Here is a 19,113-nt window from a genome sequence, read left to right as displayed (position 1 = left end):
TACTTCAAAAGTTTTATGCAATTAATATTAATAATATACAAATTTATACAAGTAACAATGTTAAATATTTGTTCTCAACTCATTGTATAGTTTTTCTCTCTTTTTTTTTTAATTTTAACATTTGTAAAGTAAGTATTAAAATATTCACACATTTTCATATTTTTTTGTAAATAAAACCACGACAAAACTCGTTTAGCAGTATCTTTTTCTTGATGTGGGTAATTTTAACATGAACTCGATCATTTTGAATTCAATTACAATCTATGAGACTATGACCATTCCAGCAAACACATATTTATAATACAAGTTTAAATGTTATTATTTTTAAAAATATGTAAAAATTTTAAATAAAAATATACCGAATAAAAAAAATTTAAACTCATATCATTTAATAAATTCAACTAAATAATAAGAATATGTTATTATCGTCAACTTCTTGAAATGAAAATTTTAATTTTTTTATAATACTTTATTAATTTTGAAACCTTTGTAAAGGGAACATCAAATTCAAATAAATATATACTTTGTTTAGGAATTTGAAAATGAACAATTTAAAGAGTAAAAGAGAAAAAAAAATTATTTTTTTCCTTCTCCTCATCTTAAATTTAACTTTCAAACAAAATTTTATTAAATACTCTTTAATTTAGTAATTTTGAACATAAATTTTTAAAAGTTTCAAAATTTTATAAAAGTTCTTGCTCATATTTAAAAATTTTCAAATAAAAATTATTATAAAATAAAACACTTTTCTCTTAAAATTTACTCTACAAGAAGTCTTAGCGTTTTAATATTTTAAACATTAACTCTGAAAATTTTTGTAAGAAAATATTATTTCTTAAAATAAAATAATCGGCTTTGGAAATGGAAAGCAGAGCTGCAAGATCAGAGAACGTCATGTTGGTGTAGAAAATGACTTGATTCTTATGAGTTATCCTTCCGAAATAAAAAAACAGAATAACATATTAACATGAAGCATTGAAGCAGAGCAGAATAATGAAAAATTCCCAAAACACAGGTGGGCACCCAATAAGAAGCAGAGGGGAGAATGGTAGAGAATAACCATTAATTTAACAACATATTACTAATTTAATTTAATACAAATAATTTAACAAACAAAGTATTTTTGTGATAATAATTACGATAAAAAATATTATTAACAATATTTTTATTAAATTAAATTTTCACCTTAATAATATGTACTTTCTTTTAATGTCGACTTTTTTTTTGTTTTTGAATTATCCAGGTGAAACCCGTCTTAATTACAATGACACTGGCATGACATGAGCTGTGCGGTCAACAAAGTCAACAAAGTAATAAATGTTTGTAAACCTAGGTATTAGGTAACCAATCAGTTGGCCGAAAGTTAAAATATACACACTTCAAATCTTTTTATCTGTTTCCTTTTAAAATTCATTTATTTATTTTAAAAAATGACATAACATTATTAATTATTATCATTACAATTATATTGTTATGTTTACTTAATTTTCTCTCGTTTATATATATATATATATATATAAATAAAAATATTGAGTGCGTTATTTAGTATGTGTATTATTATTTCAAGTAAATAAATAAATAAAAATAGATCAAATAGATCTCTCGTGAGTGTTAAACACAAAGCATCTTACTGTTGGGAATGGAAACTAACGCTAAAATTGATGTTTGGAAATACGAGTCCTAATGCGTTTTTTTTCTCTCTCTCTCTCTCTCAAATGTGGATATAGATGTAAAGGTAGTGCCCAATATGAAGCCCAGTGGATTTGAAGCTTCTTTATATACCCAACTAACCCACCATTGATCTTTTGACCAAAAATTACGACCCATGGACATTTCCAAATACTAGCCTTGCATAATTTTGGGTCTAATATGGTTTTGTCAACTATTGATTTTGCTCAAGAGAAATATAGTGAGGAGGACACAAAAGTAATAGTATTTAGACCGTTTAAAGTACATTTAACTTAAACGACTATTACAGTTGTGAACTTCAATTTAAAACACTCACTTATCCTGCTCAATCAGTCAATATTAACAACCCTAAAGAGGGAAACAATGGACATCTACCAAGTCAATCTTTTATATTTATCTATTTATGATATGACCGCCATGTTAATTTTTATTGTGCAAATTTTTAATGTATCACACTATTTATATTAGAATAAGATTGTTTCATGGTAAGAGTGGATTTGGATACACAACTTACTCAAATATTTATTTAATAAATAATTTTTAAACAATAATTTATATTATAAATTTTAGAAAATTAACTTGCAATTAAGAATCGTAACTTATAAATTATTTCTCATAATCACTTTGAAGACACTCTTCTACCAGTGACGATAATATCATAGAGTTACGAAACAGCAAAGAGTGGAGTTGTATTATTGAGTGAGGACGCACGTGCACAAGATGTTCCTGTATTACGTTGTACTGGTTACTGTGCTCCTTAATTGGGCATCAATCGCTGGACAAGAACGATGGAAAAGGTATCATTGAAAAGTGTTATTCGGCGGTCTTGTTTGGATGTTTCTTCAATTTTCAATTTAGTGCAAACCTTTATTGACACCCCTTTTTAATCAGTTCAGCTTTCTTGACCTTTTAGCATAAATAAACATGTAGGTTCTAGCAGTAACATACTATTGCAAAGGTCCAAGTGTGACCTCGATTATTGCTTTTTTCACGTTCCATTTCCTTTGATACATTTCGATTTGGATCCTTTAATAATAAAAGCCTTTCTTCCACACAAAGAAAAAGAGCTTCTAGATCTTTTTTCCCTTTCCTCTTTATGTTCCTAGCTTCCATGTTACTAGCAAGTTGAGCAAGTTAATAATTTCATACTCTTTCCTCAATAAATATTTATACGCAGAAGATGTCTTAATTATAATATAAACGGTTAATGTCTTTATTTTATCATAAACATGAAAAAGGACTTTGTACGAAGTGGAAAAAGAATGATGAAAAGGATTCGATATTACGTTTGCCACATGAAACGGTGATTTCATTTCTTATTTTATGTTATGAATGACTTTTTATATGTTTGTTGACAAAGAAGGGTGACGATTACATTAGACGAGCAACACGCTTTATAATTAGGAATTACCACTCCTTGCCAAAAGAGTGAGCTTGGATCAGATTTAAGAGAAAGGAAAAAATAAAATCAAACCTTAGTTTAATTTTGTTTTAAATAATCATTTTGCTTAACAGAATAAGAATGTATACAAATTTAGATTGGCTGAGAATTGGAATCAAGTTATTGAGTTGATTGTGTGTATGCATAATATAAATTTCGTGAATGTTTAATTTATTTCCTTCTTCTTCTGTAGAAATTAAGATTGATCACACCCTCTAAAATTTTGAATTGATAGAATAGGAAAAAAAACATAAAATGAGTTAATATTGTTTAGAATATCTAAAATAGAATAAATTTAATAAATTTATTTTATTTAAACATTTATATCTATTTTTATTTACCAAGAGGGATATTAAGATAAAAACTCTTTAAGATTTTTAATTTAATTATATAATTTCGTTCATATATTATATTAAGATTTTAATATAAGCCATATTTAATATTAAAAAGATAGAAGTGTTTTAATTTAAAATTGAAAAACTCACTTTTTTAAACGTTTTAAATAATTTTTAGCATAAAGCTCTTATATATAATTAAATTTATTGTTATAGGTTATCAAATAAGTCAAACGCAAAGTATTTAGTAGAGTTAAAAAAGATGTAATTGGAACAAAATTGAATGCAAGATCCCGATGTTTTATTTTTTAATAGACACATATTAGCAAAAAAAATAAATTTTAAAAATATATTAAAGAATTAAAACTTACAAATAATAAATTTTAAAATAATAATAAAATATTTTTAAAAAAATTTAAATTTTTTTCATATTTTTATAATTTTGTTATATATATATATATATATATATATATATATTCACATGGGTATGAACACATGTGAAATTACTGTTTTTCAGAGAAAATGACAGAATTAAAATCCAATTTGTAATAATAACGTGTGATGATGACCGTTAGGAATGACGTCTTGAATAGCGTCAGTCCAAAGACTAATACGGAAAAGAAGAGAATAACGATGAAACACAACACTATGTCAAATAAACGCCGTCAGTGTCACGTGGACTGCTACTTGTGTCATATCCAAACAAATCTGCGGGGTCTAATTTCTAGTCCACTGGAAGGAGACTTTTGCAATAAAGTATAATCTAACCAAATTTGTGTATAACAATTTTTACAGTTAAGAAATAGAAAAAAAATTAGAATTTTTACAAATGTCTTTGGAGTCCAGCTTAATAATAACTCAAATAACTGCCGTAGTAACCTAAGCTACGGTTAAAGTAAAATGACTAAAATAACAATTTCGATTTACAAATACTAAAACAATTTCAACACCTATTTAATTATTTTTCTTTATTTTTAATATTAACATCTTAGAATTAAGTTTCATTGTAACAATGCCAGAAGTTGCCAGCTTTCACTTTGCAAGGAAAAAGAGAAAAAAGCGTATAAATATTCGATCACATGGGCTAATATAGGAGTCTGCATGCTACGACCAAACGTACTAATGTACTATAAAACACACGGTCGCTAAAAAATGCTTGTGTTTCAGTAGTGTAATTTTCCTTTGAGTAACATAATCTAATATTATGAACAAAATAAAAGTTCATTTGACAAAGTTTTACCCTATTGTGAGTCACAAAGTAACTCTCAGAAACCGGTGCAACTTAAAAATATACGTATGTAGAGTGGATCATGCAATTATTACACTTAAAGTGAGATTCTTCCTTTTGCACCGCAATAAACACGAAACTAGGCCAATTAAAGTTCATTAATTAGGTTATTCTTGTAATTGACTCATCCGCACACATATTAAAAAATCGAAAATTTTCGTTCAGATATTGGCATTGCAATCATTGCAGATAAATTAATTTTTGTTGTAATGAGATTATTTTCTCTCTTCTAATCTTATTTTTCTAACCTACAAAATATTATACAAAATAAAAATTATAACATTAAATATTACTAAAGCATTAAATTATATTTAATTATGTGATTTGTAATAAAAATTTACTATATATAATTTTTTATTTTATACCATAAGAAATTATGCATGCTATATTTTTATAAACAAAATTATAACAATTAATACTATTAAAATATTAAATTATGTTAAATTATTCAATTATTAATAAAAAATTACTATATATAATTTATATCCTATACAATATTACACATGTAAAAAATAAAAAGAAAACTGGTTTATACTAAAAAAAATCAGAAAATTAGTTTTTTTCCAAAAAAGTGGAATTGTTTTTTTTTTTTGGAACTTGTGCATATTTAAAGAAACGCATCAAACTAATGATTTCGATTTTGTATAGTTTAATTGCAAGCATTACACCTGAAATATGTAAAAAAAAAAAAAAGTTGGCATTAAGCCATGGCATGAACATGATCATCACTCGCGCCCCTAAAATTCCAATTGCGCGTGGTTCTGTTATTTCCGTTTTTGTTCATTGGCCACCACTTAAGGTTTAGCCTCTCTCTCTCTCTCGCGTTCCTTTGTAGCCTTCGCTATATTTGATTCTTAAACATAGTTAATATATTTTTTCTATTATTTTTCTGGTCTAATCCCGACATCATCATTCCTCACAACCTTTGTAAAAGTTGTTCCATTATCGGTGAGCTTGGTGCGTGTATTAGGATCTGCCTCTGATTTAGATTGACATTAAGTTGTTGCTGTTGTTGTTGCTTACATGTGCCTTTCATGTTTCATTTCTTAATCCTTGCTGCTTCTAATATCTTTGTCTCTTCCTCCTGCAAAATATTTTTTTGCTTTTTCTCGGTTTCTCATATTACTTTTGCACACCTTATTATATTATATACACACATATATCTCCTGAATGTTCCTTACAGGGTCTAGTGCCAAGCTCATCATTCTTTCCTCAAAGCTTCCGTCAAAAATCACGTATTCATGGTGGTAGAAGGAGCCTTGCAAAAGGGTTGAGGTTCTTCCTTCAACCCCAGGTCAAATTCATCATCAAGCTTGTTCCTTTGGTTTTCTTTCACATACAATAATTGTTCTTTTTTTGTCTTTTTCCAATTTCTGCTTCCTGGGGTATGGGTTGCTTCTTTACAAGACTCTCTCTCTTTGAAGACAATAATAATGCAATTAAAAACATATCCAGGTGCAATGTTTTTAACCCGTTTTTTCTTATTTTGAGCAGACACAGGCAGAAGAGAAGTATCAATTTTTTCGGAAATCAGAAGAAATAAATAAATAAAATTATAATATATATTGATTTGGATGATCCTCCCCGTTGAGTTGCTGTGGATGAAAGAAGCTAGTGTTGATCTGGGATTTTGGTGAAAGGAAGAGAAGAAGGTTTAAACATAGTAATTGGCATCCAAAGAGGGTTATTTTGTAGGTTAGTGAATGCAAAATGGTGACACCATCTGTGCAGCCAGTAAACACCCCAAGGAAGAAAATGACGAAACAATTGACAGGAAAAAGGGATGATACCCCTCTGCATTCTGCAGCAAGAGGAGGGAATGTGGATGTGATGAAGGAAATCCTTGTGGGAACTGATGAGGCTCAATTGCATGAATTATTAGCAAAACAGAATCAAGATGGAGAAACAGCCCTTTATATTGCTGCTGAATATGGTTACATTGATGTGGTGAGGGAGATGATTCAATACTATGATCTTGCTGATGCTGGAATTAAAGCTAGAAATGGTTTTGATGCATTGCACATAGCTGCCAAACAAGGGGATTTAGGTATGCTTGTTTGCATAGTTTGTAGCTAGCATGTGGTTTTCAGAGGGAATCTCAGTTGCTTTTGCCTTGTTGCAGATATACTGAAGATACTTATGGAGGCTCATCCTGAATTGTCAATGACTGTGGATCCATCCAACACCACAGCTTTGCACACTGCTGCAACACAAGGGCACACTGAGATTGTGAAATTCCTATTGGAAGCAGGAAGTAGCCTTGCAACCATTGCTAGAAGTAATGGGAAAACGGCTCTTCATTCTGCTGCCAGAAATGGACATTTGGAGGTTGTGAACGCCCTTCTTGAGAAGGAACCTGGGGTTACAACAAGGACTGATAAGAAGGGTCAGACAGCACTTCACATGGCAGTGAAAGGACAGAATCTTGAGGTGGTGATGGCATTGATAAAAGTAAATCCTTCATCTATAAACATGGTTGATAATAAGGGAAACACTGCGTTGCATATAACAACCAGGAAGGGTAGGACTCAGGTAAATTAGACTGTGCTTGTCATAATTACGTTAAAATTTACTCACAAACTTAATGCATAATGTGTTCTTTTCTACGTTTGCCTCTCGGTCACTGAAAACTATTTATCCTCAGTTTGATAGTATTCTCTAGTTCCGGAAACAAGCATCTTGAGTTACACACTTAGACCTGTGTGCTTGTTTGTGACATCAAAAGAGAAGTGAAAAGAATCTAGGTTTGGCTCACATTTGGATTGAATTCTGATTTATTATTTGCTTTCTCACATTTGAAGGTTTGCTTCATACAAATAAACTGCTAGCATAAGAGAAAGTTGTAAAGGCTAACAAAATCATTAATAAATTTGTTTGTGCAGATTGTGAAGTTGCTTTTAGGACAGAAGGAAACGGATACAAAAGCTGTGAATAGATGTGGTGAAACTGCAGTAGACACTGCTGAGAAAACGGGGAACCATGATGTGAAAGCCATTCTGCTGCAACATGGTGTTCAGAGTGCCAAGATCATAAAACCACAAGGCACAACAACAGCTACAGCACGTGAGTTGAAACAAACTGTAAGTGATATAAAGCATGAGGTTCATCACCAGTTGGAGCACACTCGCCAAACTAGAAAACGTGTTCAAGGAATTGCCAAACGTATCAACAAAATGCATTCTGAAGGCCTCAACAATGCAATAAACTCCACAACTGTGGTGGCAGTCCTAATTGCCACTGTTGCCTTTGCCGCTATTTTCACTGTCCCTGGTCAATTTGTTGATGACCCAAACAATATTCCTCCAGGGATGTCCCTTGGTGAAGCAAATATAGCCCCACAAGCTCCATTCATCATTTTCTTTGTCTTCGATTCCATTGCCCTCTTCATTTCTTTAGCAGTTGTGGTAGTGCAAACCTCGGTTGTGGTTATAGAAAGCAAAGCAAAGAAGCAGATGATGGCCATAATAAACAAGCTAATGTGGCTAGCTTGTGTTCTTATTTCTGTGGCCTTCTTGGCATTGTCATTTGTAGTGGTGGGAAAGGAGGAGAAGTGGCTGGCCATTGGAGTGACTATTATAGGGACAACCATAATGGTCACAACCTTGGGCACTATGTGTTACTGGGTTGTTAGGCATCGCATTGAGGCCTCAAATTTGAGGAACATTCGGAAATCTTCATTGGCAAGCAGGTCAAAGTCTTTTTCAGTGTCGGCCTTTTCAGATTCTGAGCTACTAAACAATGAAAGAATGTATGCTATTTAAGTGACTAACCTGTTCAGGATTCCCTCTTGCTTTTTTGCAATTTAAAGCACTAGGCCAGATAGAACTATATCCAACTAGAGTGAAACTTCCAATTGTATATATATCTCAAGAAATGGTTAATGTTTATACTTTGCTTAACAAATCAAAATAGTAAACAGTTGTCTCCTTCCGCAAAAATAGATAAATAAATCAGTAAGCGTTTACAAAGAAGTGTTTCTCCAATTGACCTTGCTGAGACTACTTGATTTGTACCGTGTTGAGGTTGAGGAGTAGGTTCAGCCCATAATAACCGATCGTCCTGCTACGACGAGTTTGTCGCTCTTATGGAACTTTTTACAGTTACAGTAATTACTGCAACATTTGTTAAACCATGTATTATTTAGATGTTGGATGCTGTTACTGTGGATAGTCTAGCTAAAATAAACAACCAAATGAAACTATAAATACAGTTCCGTTAAGTTGTTAATCAGCATTTAATACATAATTTCACTACTCACTACTATTCTTAAAGAGGGCAGCGGTGGGTTTCCCGTATGCTTCATCACAATAATCATCCGAGTCGTCGCTTTCTTATGAAGATATAGCCTTTGTTACAGTCACATGGGCATCAAGGAAACCGCATAATGTTAACCACTAATCTACAAATCGCATTCATGCCCCTGGAATGGTTTGCAATATATTAATGAACTAATGGACTCATGCCCGTTCAGCTATTTTTAACGAGAACCGAATCAGGAAAAATAAAAAAGTCGTCAGACATGATGTTTACCTACTAAAGATGTAGTTGTTTCATGAATTAACCATTCAGCTCATTACTACTAAGGTGGTCACATAAAATGTCTACAGCTATCGTGTTGTGTATAGAACTGATTTAGATGATAAGCTAAATATGCATGACTATATCAATGGCATGTGCTGCTGCAGATTCATGACTTCCAGGGTCGTCTTCTGGCACTTAACTGTTTCTTTAATTTGTTTCTGAATTTTGTTGGTGCTAGTGTTATCATTTACTTACATAAGAAACTAACCCATTTTCTTTCCATATTTGCAGGCCACATTCCTCCTGAACAGATTAAGATAATATTTAATGAAAATTACAGGATGACAAATGAAACTCACTTAATAAGGAATAAAACCCATATAATTTCATAAGTTTGAATAAACTTAAGCAATAGTAAAGTGCATTTGAATCAGCGTGCATTTAATTTTAAGAGACAAAAGTGAAGTTTGTTAACCATTAATATGAAACTTTTGAGTAAATGTTAACAAATTTATTGTTATGTACAGGGAAAATCAACTTTCTCATCAATGGCTGCTGATTTTTTTATTATTTATTTTTAAAAAAAACCTCTTTCCTCTCTAAAATGAGCTCACGTTCAAGAGCACATACTAGACACTGCGTCGAATCTATTCTGTGCGCATTGGGCAGACATCCATATCCGCCACTGCCAGACAACCAGGTTATCCTAACGTCTGTTATTTTAACCACACATTATTATGGCTGAGAAAAAAAAAGGGATAACAGCTCTCAAAGCATCAAGATTTAAGAGGATGTAAAAGAAACGCCAAATTGAAGGAACACTGATGATGCAAAATGACTTGCGTCCTAACAAATTAAATCCATAAATAAAAACTTCACATATCAGGTTTTCTTTCCCAGTCAATGTTGAGGCAAAGGCGGTCTCTTTTCCACCATTTCATAATGAAGAACTAAATTATCCTGCAAGAAGGTTGTCCATTAGGCCCAAATAGGACAATTATATTGGAAAGAAAAAAGAGAATGATAATATATAACTTGGGGGGTGCGTGTGCATGTATATGTTCACAAAAACAAACCTTAAGGACTATTTCGAAAGCGATTGGGTCAAAACAGTGGTAAGATCCTCGTTCGTATGTGTTTGTTTTGACAAGTGGCTCCAGGTTGGGAACTCTCATAAACCAAAAACGATGCTCTTTATGATAAAACCAGCCTCGTTTGTAACTGACAGCAACAACCCTGCCTTGTTAATAACCATTGCTTTGATAAAACAACAAGAATATTAAGAGAATAGCAATTTATAAACTCCTGGCAAAATATTCTAATTCAAGATTAATCCCGTGGATGCATGGATAGCAATTTTCAAAGAGTGGTTAATGTTTTATAACTTAAATAAACCACACTCGTACAATTAATTATTCCCAAATTGAAATTTTTGTTGCCAAGAATCCCTGACATATAATAATCCTAAAATAATTCAGAAATAAGTCTAAATAATCCAAAAAACAACAGAAAACAAAAAGGGTGCATGTGAGCGAATGCGTACAGTTCATTTGCTGCATATAGTTGTGCTTCATCTTTGGGCATGCTGCAATAAAAGATCAATTTTACTTAATTGTAATACCAAACAACTCAATGTTAAAGTGAATAAAGATCAGTTTTCAAAGAGCACCTGTAAAATATGTAAAACAACGTTTCCACCGTAAACTTCGAAAAATAACCTTGCTGCATAACAGAGAGACTCAGGCTCAATTAACAAAAATAAGGGCAATGAAGTTATAAAGCACAATAAAGAACATCTCACATGTAGAGCAGGAGGCTGTTTGGCATAATAACATTGTAGCACACTGAACTCTGGATCACCCTTGGCTGGTTCATCAGACCATGGAGACCCAAAAGTTTTGTGAAGATTTTCCGATGAATTCAAATTTAACCCAAGTGTTGTAAGATCAATTCCAAGAGCAAGAGATGTCAGATCAGGATCACTCATCCTGATGACACTTAACAAGCCAAGTAAACCAAATGGATCCGGACTAGATTGTGCAGTTTGCATAGACTTCATGCTCGGATCCCTAAAAGACTGATTTACAGCTGACATTTGCTGAAGGCGGAACTGGGACTGATTCTGGTGTTGTTGATATTGCTGGATAAGCTGGTCATATGAACCCATACCAGAAACCGCATTTGGAGAATTTAGAGGCCTTAGTCCAATGCCAGGAGGTCCACTGGTCTAAACCAAAAACAAGAGTCATAAGAATCTCAGGAACTTGCTTTGGCGGGAGTAAACAATGTCAGTTCAAATGGGCATACCCATTTCAGTGTTCCAGTGCAAGTTAAAAATAAAGAGTTGGATTCCATATAAAAACAATTGCCTTGGTTACAGAATTAGAAAACTCACAGACCTGAGCATGATATGTTGAGTGTGAAGATGGAAAAATATCTGTTCCATGCAGATGGAGAAGATCTTGATTGTTTACGGATGAAAAGGAGACACCATTGCCACTGACAGAAGGGGCATGCTGCTGTTGCTGTTGTGTACGATGTGAAGGATATGATCCCCCTAAACTGAAACCAGCAGACCTACCCATCTGCATATTGAAGGCAAACAAGATTGACAACAAATTTTGAGAATTTATACTATCATAAACATGAATATGTATATCAGAAAACATATCTTATATTTTTATTCTTTTGCAACATGAAACTCACAGAGAAATGTTGAGATTGCATCATTGACACAGTACTGTCGTGAAGTTGTTCTTTCTGGTGCATATCCATAGCAAAATCTGCATTACCACCTGCATACAAATACTACGGTAAAAAACAAATGCTAAAGTCAACTTACTAACCTCAACTCAATTAGAGTTCTCAGTTCTACGAACAAAGTTGACCAAAAATCATTAGAATGTCATCACATACAGACAACTACTCAGATGTGATTCACAGCAAGCCATCAAAGACTTCTCAGTGCAAACTTGAAATATCTTTAATTCCTTTACAACAGCAATAGAAACCAGTAAAGCATTCTCACTAAATGTATGACACAGGTCACACAGATATATACAAAACATAAAGCAAGGATCCGTTGTAGCTATCAAAACCAATCAGAAGAACGAGGACAAAACAATGATGCACACATCACAATTTTAATAAGCACATGCAAAAACCTAATGACGTTAAGCACAGAAAGCAAACATAAAGAAGTCCTTCCAGTTCCACAAGAAAAGGCATAAATTTCATTTACATTCTTTAATCTCCAAAACAGGAAAATAATATAATTGAGCTGCCAAATTTCCCCCAAGAGATGCATAACCAATTAGCTCACATATATTAACCAAACAATATACAACACCTTTGAATCCAGGTAAAGCTGGGAAATCTTCATTTTGAATGCTAAATTCTTGGTTTTGTTGGACAATGGGACTAACTCCAAGACCCTGTTTTCGTAAAGAACCTGAAATTTATAGTTTACATTATTCTTTGTTGAAGAAGGTGAACAATGTATCAAGCAAAAAAACATTTTCCTTCACACACCCAACTGTCCTTGAGGCCCACCAGCAGAACTAGGACGGCTTGTCAGTTGAGGGAAATCATTGATGTCAAAAGGTGAACTGTCACTGGAATTCACATCATTCAACATCCCCAAAGAGTTCAAATTGTTTACTGTTTGAACATGGCTTTGTGAAAGCTGACCTCCTGCACTGGGATAGGGATTTCCTAGCATTGAAATTACCTGTGGAGATCCTGCATAAAAAATTTGTTGTCACCACAAAGTAGCATATTTAATCTATATATCAAATAAACTCAATATTAAAGGGAATTAAATACTTAGCACAATTAAACATTTTATATAAATCTAAAATAAAGCACTTCTTTAACAGGCATTTCAAGTACATTTTGCTACTTTAGTGACAGATCAATATATAATATTCAAACATCACAGCAAGAAATAAATTTTATATCATTTGGCAGAACAAAGGAAATAGTATAGCGACATAAAAGAGACAACAATTTCAAAGCAGGTATAGTGGTAGACTGACAAGCAACAGCGAATGCAAACAGAAAGATGATCACAATCTAGACCTATATTATCAAGAGTTGAAAAGTGAAATCAATTGCATATTTGTTTCTCTTGAGAGGACAATAGTCCACCAGCACTGTCAATGGATGCACCATGTAGAACTCAGAAGGGCATGGCATTCAGAGATCCCATTGAAAAACACCCATGGAATGACATCTTCAGGATAGTGGCATTATGACACCTGCCATGTGCAGGACAATGAAAATGCCAACTATGGCACATGCCCTTATTAATGCTCTCCGTTTCTTCTGAAATTCTGGGTGATTTTTGTTCAGAGACCACTTTATTTCATAATGGCCACTGTAATCCACCTTCACATCAGGGCAGTTTTGGGGCCCGCCTCCATACACCAACAATAACACTGTAGTCCAGACTCAATAATATAGGAAGAAATAAAAATTCAACAACTATTATAAGGGTTTTAAATTTTGAATAATGATAATTTATGGAAAGGTTTGTCCAATGATCACAGCTGAAAGAAACAATATTATGTTGACCAGTAAATGTTGCAAGTGACTAATTTCAAGGCACTCAAACCAAAGTAGTCAATCTCAGATAGCAACGCAAACCAGCCAACTTCAAAAACGCTATAGTAGAGATAACGGTAGCAGGATGACAGCTATTCTGAAGTTCAAATACACACATATAAATGCTGAAAAATATAAATTAATGCACAAATTTGGAACAAAACAAAAAAGGAAAACTCTAATCAAAGAAGGAAATAAATAACAAACAGTGAAGGGTGCAAGAGCAGCCATTGCTTCTACTTGAAACTTTGAAATTTGAAACATAATAGAATAGGAGAATCAAAACAAAGAAGGAAATAAAAACACAGAGAAGAAAAATAAAAAAATATTCAATCACAGCAAAATGTGTAGGTTCGCCAAAGATGTAGAAGATGACTAAAAAGTATCTAAGTGACGTCGGAAGATTCGCTGAACTTGAAAATGACCAAAGATGAAAAAAATGACTCAAAACAATCTAGGTCACATTGGAGACTTCACCAAAGACGACGAAGATGACCAGAGAACGTCCCTGACGCATTAGAAGCCTCGTCAGAAATGAAGGCCACCAAAAGCAGTGGAAACGTAAAGATCAGACATGAAATGAGAGGGAGAGCTAAGAAATGAAATGAGAAGCTAGGGCTCGCAAAACAGGTAGGGAGAACATTAGAAAATAAAGGAGGGAAAATCTCAAGATTGTCCCTATTAAGATGTCCCACATTGATTAGAAATAGAGTCAATATACCCCTTATAACTTATAAAGGCTAAGGTAATCCTCTTCTTGTGAATTAGCTTTTGGGAATGAATTAGGCCCAAGTTTCTTATCATGGTATTAGAATCTATCCTGTTTAAATGTTGGGCTACTCATAGATATCCAATTTTGTTGGGTTCCACTCGTGCAATGTAAAGTCCTGCAGATTTCACGCACCAGGTGTCCAATTTTGAGCGTTACGGAAGTGTGTTAAGATATCCCACATTAGTTAAGAGTAGAACTAATATACTCCTTATAAAGGCTAAGGTAATCCTCCTCCTATGAGCTAGCTTTTGAAAGTGAATTAGACCTAAGTTTCTTAACAGCCCCCCTTAAAAGTCGCCCAATGTTTAAAAAACAAAGAGGAGGTTCAGAATTTCAAAAAGGATAGAATAAGGGCCTTGACAGCCACTCCTCTAAACCGCAACGCTATTGAGTCTCCATAGCAACGCTACTAACTACTATGACTCAAGCAACTTGTCATCCAATGCTTTTAAAGAAGATAACATAGAAAGATGCATCCAAGATAATCAATTTAGTAAAATATGAAAAGTTCTTCCTTAGAAAGGAAGGTAGTAATAGATTTCCCTGCATATAGAAAATTTACAGGTAAAAGAAAAATGAAAATTTTAAATCACTTTAATGTCAAAACTCAACCTTTTTGGAAAAAATCTCAACTAAACACAACATAACCCTTGCATAATCAGATATTTCTTAGGGGAAAAGATTATTGACACACTGCTTCAATGCACTAGTGATTACCAAAACACATACCTTGCGGAAGCACACCACTCATCAAACGATTCTGTCCTTGTATACCTAAACCAACAGATCCAGCATTTCCACTTAAATTTAGACGAGAAGCAAGACCTGGAATGGACAATCCTCCAGAGCTTATCCTTCCAATGTTCCCTGCACCAACCATATTTCCCATAGAGCTTGTGATTCGAGGACCTGCACTTCCCAAAATTGGGGATACTCCCAATCCTGGAACAGCATTTCTGTTACCAATTGCAGCAGAAGTTGGAAGAATCCCAGGAATAGAACCAGCAACTCCATTTGTGCTACTACTAAATCCAGGATTTCCTACAACACTTATACCTCCTCTACTGTTGATTCCTGAATGTCCATGGGAGCTTCCATGAGATAACTGCAAATATGATAGACAAAATATTTCAAGTTATAGAATAGTAAAAACAAAATGAAAGACAACAGAGTTAAATATGCTCAAGATATTCAAATGCATTCACCTGTGACAGAGCAACAGGTAGATTATTTGATGCAAATCTTCCACTAGAAAGGCTTGATGTAGGTTGTTGAACTCCCCCAGTTGGAATGCTATTTATTGTTGAGTTTCTCGATGTAAGTGTACTGGGCATGTTGGGTACATTAAAGGTCCCATGAATGTTGTGCAATCCTTGAATAGAACCTGCAGCAAGTACCTAGAAATTATACAACTAAAGGAGGGGCAAAACGGATTGACTCTAGCAAAATTTGCCCACCAGAGTGATGAAAAACGGGGGAGGCTACACCAGACTGACCAGAGAATGACGTGGCAAAAGACCGCCCAGCACCATCTGGAAGATTTGAAGCAGACCCGTTCAGAGAAGACTGCAAACAGAACTCTGTTACAATTTAGTTCCATGGTAGATATGTGCCAGACGATAAAATCAATATCTTACAAGAAACAACAACAATATGAAAAGTTACAAAAAAATTTGTTCATTCTATTTGATGTATTCAACATGCCTAAGGCATGAAATATTGAAGAGACAGGAATTTAGTTCTTAATTGGTTTTCAAGGCAATCAATCATATGCTAACTAACCATACATAAAAAAGCAACTGCCACTAAATTGCAAGCATAAAATAGTTTCACTCATCATACAAAGTCTAAGCAAATATAATGATTCTATTAAAGTGCCAATGAATAGCAAGCATTAAATGGTTTGCGCCCCTCAAGTTGATTGGCAATCACCCCACACACATTGACTCTTCCTTCCACTTGGACGCTCTGGTTGCAGAAAAGAGAAACACATTTAAAGATTATCATGTGATGCAGTTATTTTTATGTTATTCTGAGAAATTTTAGAATTTCGTCTTATGGAGGAAATCTTTCATTACTTATATTTAATATGTTCTTAGTAAAACATTAGCATGTTAAGATTTCCTATTTTGATTCAATTACGAGTTCATAATTTAGGAATTTAATATTTGATCAGTATTCCTTTTGCATAATTGTAGGACTGACATTTCCTTTTCCTCATAGAGCATCTGAAATCCTAGTCAGAGTCTACCCAAGAGTACTCTAGGTGTATTGTTCTACATCACTCCAGTTCTGCTCTCACTAAATACTCTTAAATTTGAATAGGTGCCACTTTCCTCCTCATATATATCTTAAATATTGAAATTCTGATTTATCAAAATGTTTGTTAAACATTCTGATGACCAGAAAAATTGTAATATACACATCAACATGAAACACTATAAACCGGGTACATTTTTGTTTAACGGCGTATTTCAGCCAAAGATGCTCTGTAATCCACTATAGAATTCAAAGCACACCACTATGCATGGAATGTAAACATCATGTTCCAAAGACCAATGACCAGAAATGAAGAGGAGATTAAACTTGCATAATTGCATTTAATGAAAATATACAAGCTGGAACTTCAAAGTAAAAATCGATCAATCAAGGAAAGAGTCATACTCATACATATCCCAGCATATAAGCCATTTACTTTAATATAGTAATTGAAAAAAAGTATTCAATGACAGAAAATTGAAATTCTCAATTATAACAATTTGGTAGCCATGATAGCACAAACTGAGTAAAGGGCCAAATAAAATATTTAACATAGTCTCTTGCTTTGCAGGACTTAAGGGAATACATTAAGTAAGCCCGACATTGCATGAATTTCAAAACGTCGTGCCAAAAGTCATTCCTGCGCTAAAAAACAGCCCTCCCTTGTATTCAGTGCCAACAGAAGTGTGAACAATCTGAAGAGCCTGTCCTGACAACCAATCAACAACCTGAATAAAATAAATTCAGTTATAAACAACTAAGCATCCAAGTCTATAATAAAGTAAGCATTATAGTTCAAGCTCAGTAAATTTCATTGTTTCACTTAGCCGTATCCCCAAGGTTATCAAAGATAAAAACATGTCTTATTGATTTTTCATTGGATAAAAGATGAAAGAACATAGCATGACCATTTTAGCTGGTCGAAGGATATGCACACTTTAGAAGCAACATTTTAAATCAATTAGCAATTTTCAAATGCTCAACAATAAAAAAATAAGCACGAAGAATAAAACATAGTTGAACAGATTGCGCACAACTGATGGATGGCATCACCATACATCAATAGCAATGAAATATAAACACTCCAAGGGTTTAAACAATCGCAACGTTAATGAAAACGAGATTCACCAGATTGTTATGCATAGTCCTCCGGTTATTTACCACTGATCCAAACATTTGAACATAAATTAATCAACCATCAAATTTTACACTCCTCGTTTCATTCATAATTTAAAGTGAAAATAAATAAACCACACTAAAATTCAAGTGCGGAACCACAAAATCGAGTGCCTCCAAGAAACCTAATAGCCAGCGCTATAAAATTATGTCAGTGCATAAAAGCTTAACCAGTGTAACGGAAGGAGAATCGGAAACAAGGAAACGATGAAGTGAATTGGATTAACAAGCGCCAAGAGAAAGAAAAAAAAACACAGGAGGGAGAGAGAGTACCTGAAGAACAGAGATCAGCGATAAGGTTCTGAGTCAAAGACCGAGTTGGAGTGCCCTAAATCGGAACTTGAAAGCGATAGAAAGAGAGAGAAAGTGGTGAGTATAAAAGCTTCCCTCTAGTTGGGTTGGGTTAGGACGATAAAGCATAATAATTATGTAGTAAAGTTTGGATGCGGCGGGGCCTAACAGCGATTTCAGATTCGCTATTTCTATGTTTTTTCAGATTCGCTATTTTGGACCTTGTACGTATAAAGCTTTTCAGTTGAGACATAACTTTACAAAATTAATTGAAAGCGGAAGAAAATGCTTTCCCTTTGGATTAAAAATAATGACAGGTTATGAGTTTATGATTAAGTGCTATGTGTTTTTGAAAATTTTAATATTTAAAATCTGCAAAAGAAATTGTTAGATGCACCATTTTTATGGAGTATTTAGCAAAACGAATTTAATTTTTATCCGAAAAGATAAACGACATGTTAATGTGATAACACAGTCCCGTGTAAAGAATTTAGATTTGCAATAATGTTTTGCATTGCGAATGACTTTACAGATACTCTAATGCATATTTATAATTACTTTAAATAATAAGTAATGGCGAGTTAACAACGGTTGATTTTATTTTATTTTTCGATACAACAACAAAGGTCGATTTAGTTGATAAGAATCTAATTGAAGAGTGATGAATAAGCGTATTTAACAGTAAGTATTTAATAAAAAATGACAAATATTCAATATTTTTAAGTAATAAAAAACA

General features: G+C 33.3%; 2 protein-coding genes and 1 non-coding gene across 10 annotated transcripts; 2 read left to right on the top strand and 1 right to left on the bottom strand.

Moving 5' to 3' along the window:
• Positions 1-5,632: 5,632 nt before the first annotated feature.
• Positions 5,633-8,514, top strand: LOC113853983 (ankyrin repeat-containing protein At5g02620-like). The gene is made up of 4 exons (XM_027484744.1): positions 5,633-5,710; positions 6,248-6,800; positions 6,876-7,285; positions 7,636-8,514. Exons 2-4 carry the CDS (start codon positions 6,464-6,466, stop codon positions 8,512-8,514), a joined length of 1,626 nt encoding a protein of 541 aa, XP_027340545.1. The 5' UTR covers positions 5,633-5,710; positions 6,248-6,463.
• A 1,255-nt stretch (positions 8,515-9,769) lies between these two features.
• Positions 9,770-18,591, bottom strand: LOC113853981 (probable NOT transcription complex subunit VIP2). 8 transcript variants are annotated; one of them, XM_027484740.1, is made up of 15 exons: positions 18,360-18,589; positions 17,497-17,638; positions 16,109-16,217; positions 15,857-16,035; positions 15,708-15,756; positions 15,381-15,593; positions 12,806-13,015; positions 12,624-12,725; positions 11,981-12,069; positions 11,674-11,859; positions 11,076-11,501; positions 10,944-10,996; positions 10,818-10,859; positions 10,351-10,495; positions 9,919-10,234 (listed from the first exon to the last, which is right to left on the bottom strand). In XM_027484740.1, exons 2-15 carry the CDS (start codon positions 17,512-17,514, stop codon positions 10,175-10,177), a joined length of 1,881 nt encoding a protein of 626 aa, XP_027340541.1. In that variant the 5' UTR covers positions 17,515-17,638; positions 18,360-18,589; the 3' UTR covers positions 9,919-10,174. The 8 variants fall into 8 exon arrangements, with proteins under 8 accessions (XP_027340537.1, XP_027340539.1, XP_027340541.1 ...); XM_027484741.1 differs by having other exon boundaries at positions 16,148-16,217; XM_027484736.1 differs by having other exon boundaries at positions 9,770-10,234; positions 15,381-15,756.
• LOC113856734 lies at positions 16,109-16,189 on the top strand. Its single transcript, XR_003502969.1, has one exon. It is a non-coding gene; the product is annotated as a small nucleolar RNA snoR35 (small nucleolar RNA).
• Positions 18,592-19,113: the final 522 nt, after the last annotated feature.

The sequence above is a fragment of the Abrus precatorius genome, unplaced genomic scaffold (assembly GCF_003935025.1).
Source record: "Abrus precatorius isolate BTA unplaced genomic scaffold, Abrus_2018 Scaffold11, whole genome shotgun sequence".
Classification (NCBI taxonomy): domain Eukaryota; kingdom Viridiplantae; phylum Streptophyta; class Magnoliopsida; order Fabales; family Fabaceae; genus Abrus; species Abrus precatorius.
The sequence above is the reverse complement of the archived record's forward strand: the minus strand, read 5'-3'. Positions and strand labels throughout refer to the sequence as shown.

Bases quoted from the DNA above. Each gene is read 5' to 3' on its own strand.
- LOC113853981 (XM_027484736.1), bottom strand. The intron at 10,496-10,817 runs GTACGCATTCGC...TGTTGCTGTCAG, and splicing joins CTATATGCAGCAAATGAACT to TTACAAACGAGGCTGGTTTT. The intron at 10,235-10,350 runs GTTTGTTTTTGT...ACCTTCTTGCAG, and splicing joins CTTTCGAAATAGTCCTTAAG to GATAATTTAGTTCTTCATTA.
- LOC113853983 (XM_027484744.1), top strand. From the start codon at position 6,464: ATGGTGACACCATCTGTGCAGCCAGTAAACACCCCAAGGAAGAAAATG. The intron at 6,801-6,875 runs GTATGCTTGTTT...GCCTTGTTGCAG, and splicing joins TGCCAAACAAGGGGATTTAG to ATATACTGAAGATACTTATG. The intron at 7,286-7,635 runs GTAAATTAGACT...TTGTTTGTGCAG, and splicing joins CCAGGAAGGGTAGGACTCAG to ATTGTGAAGTTGCTTTTAGG.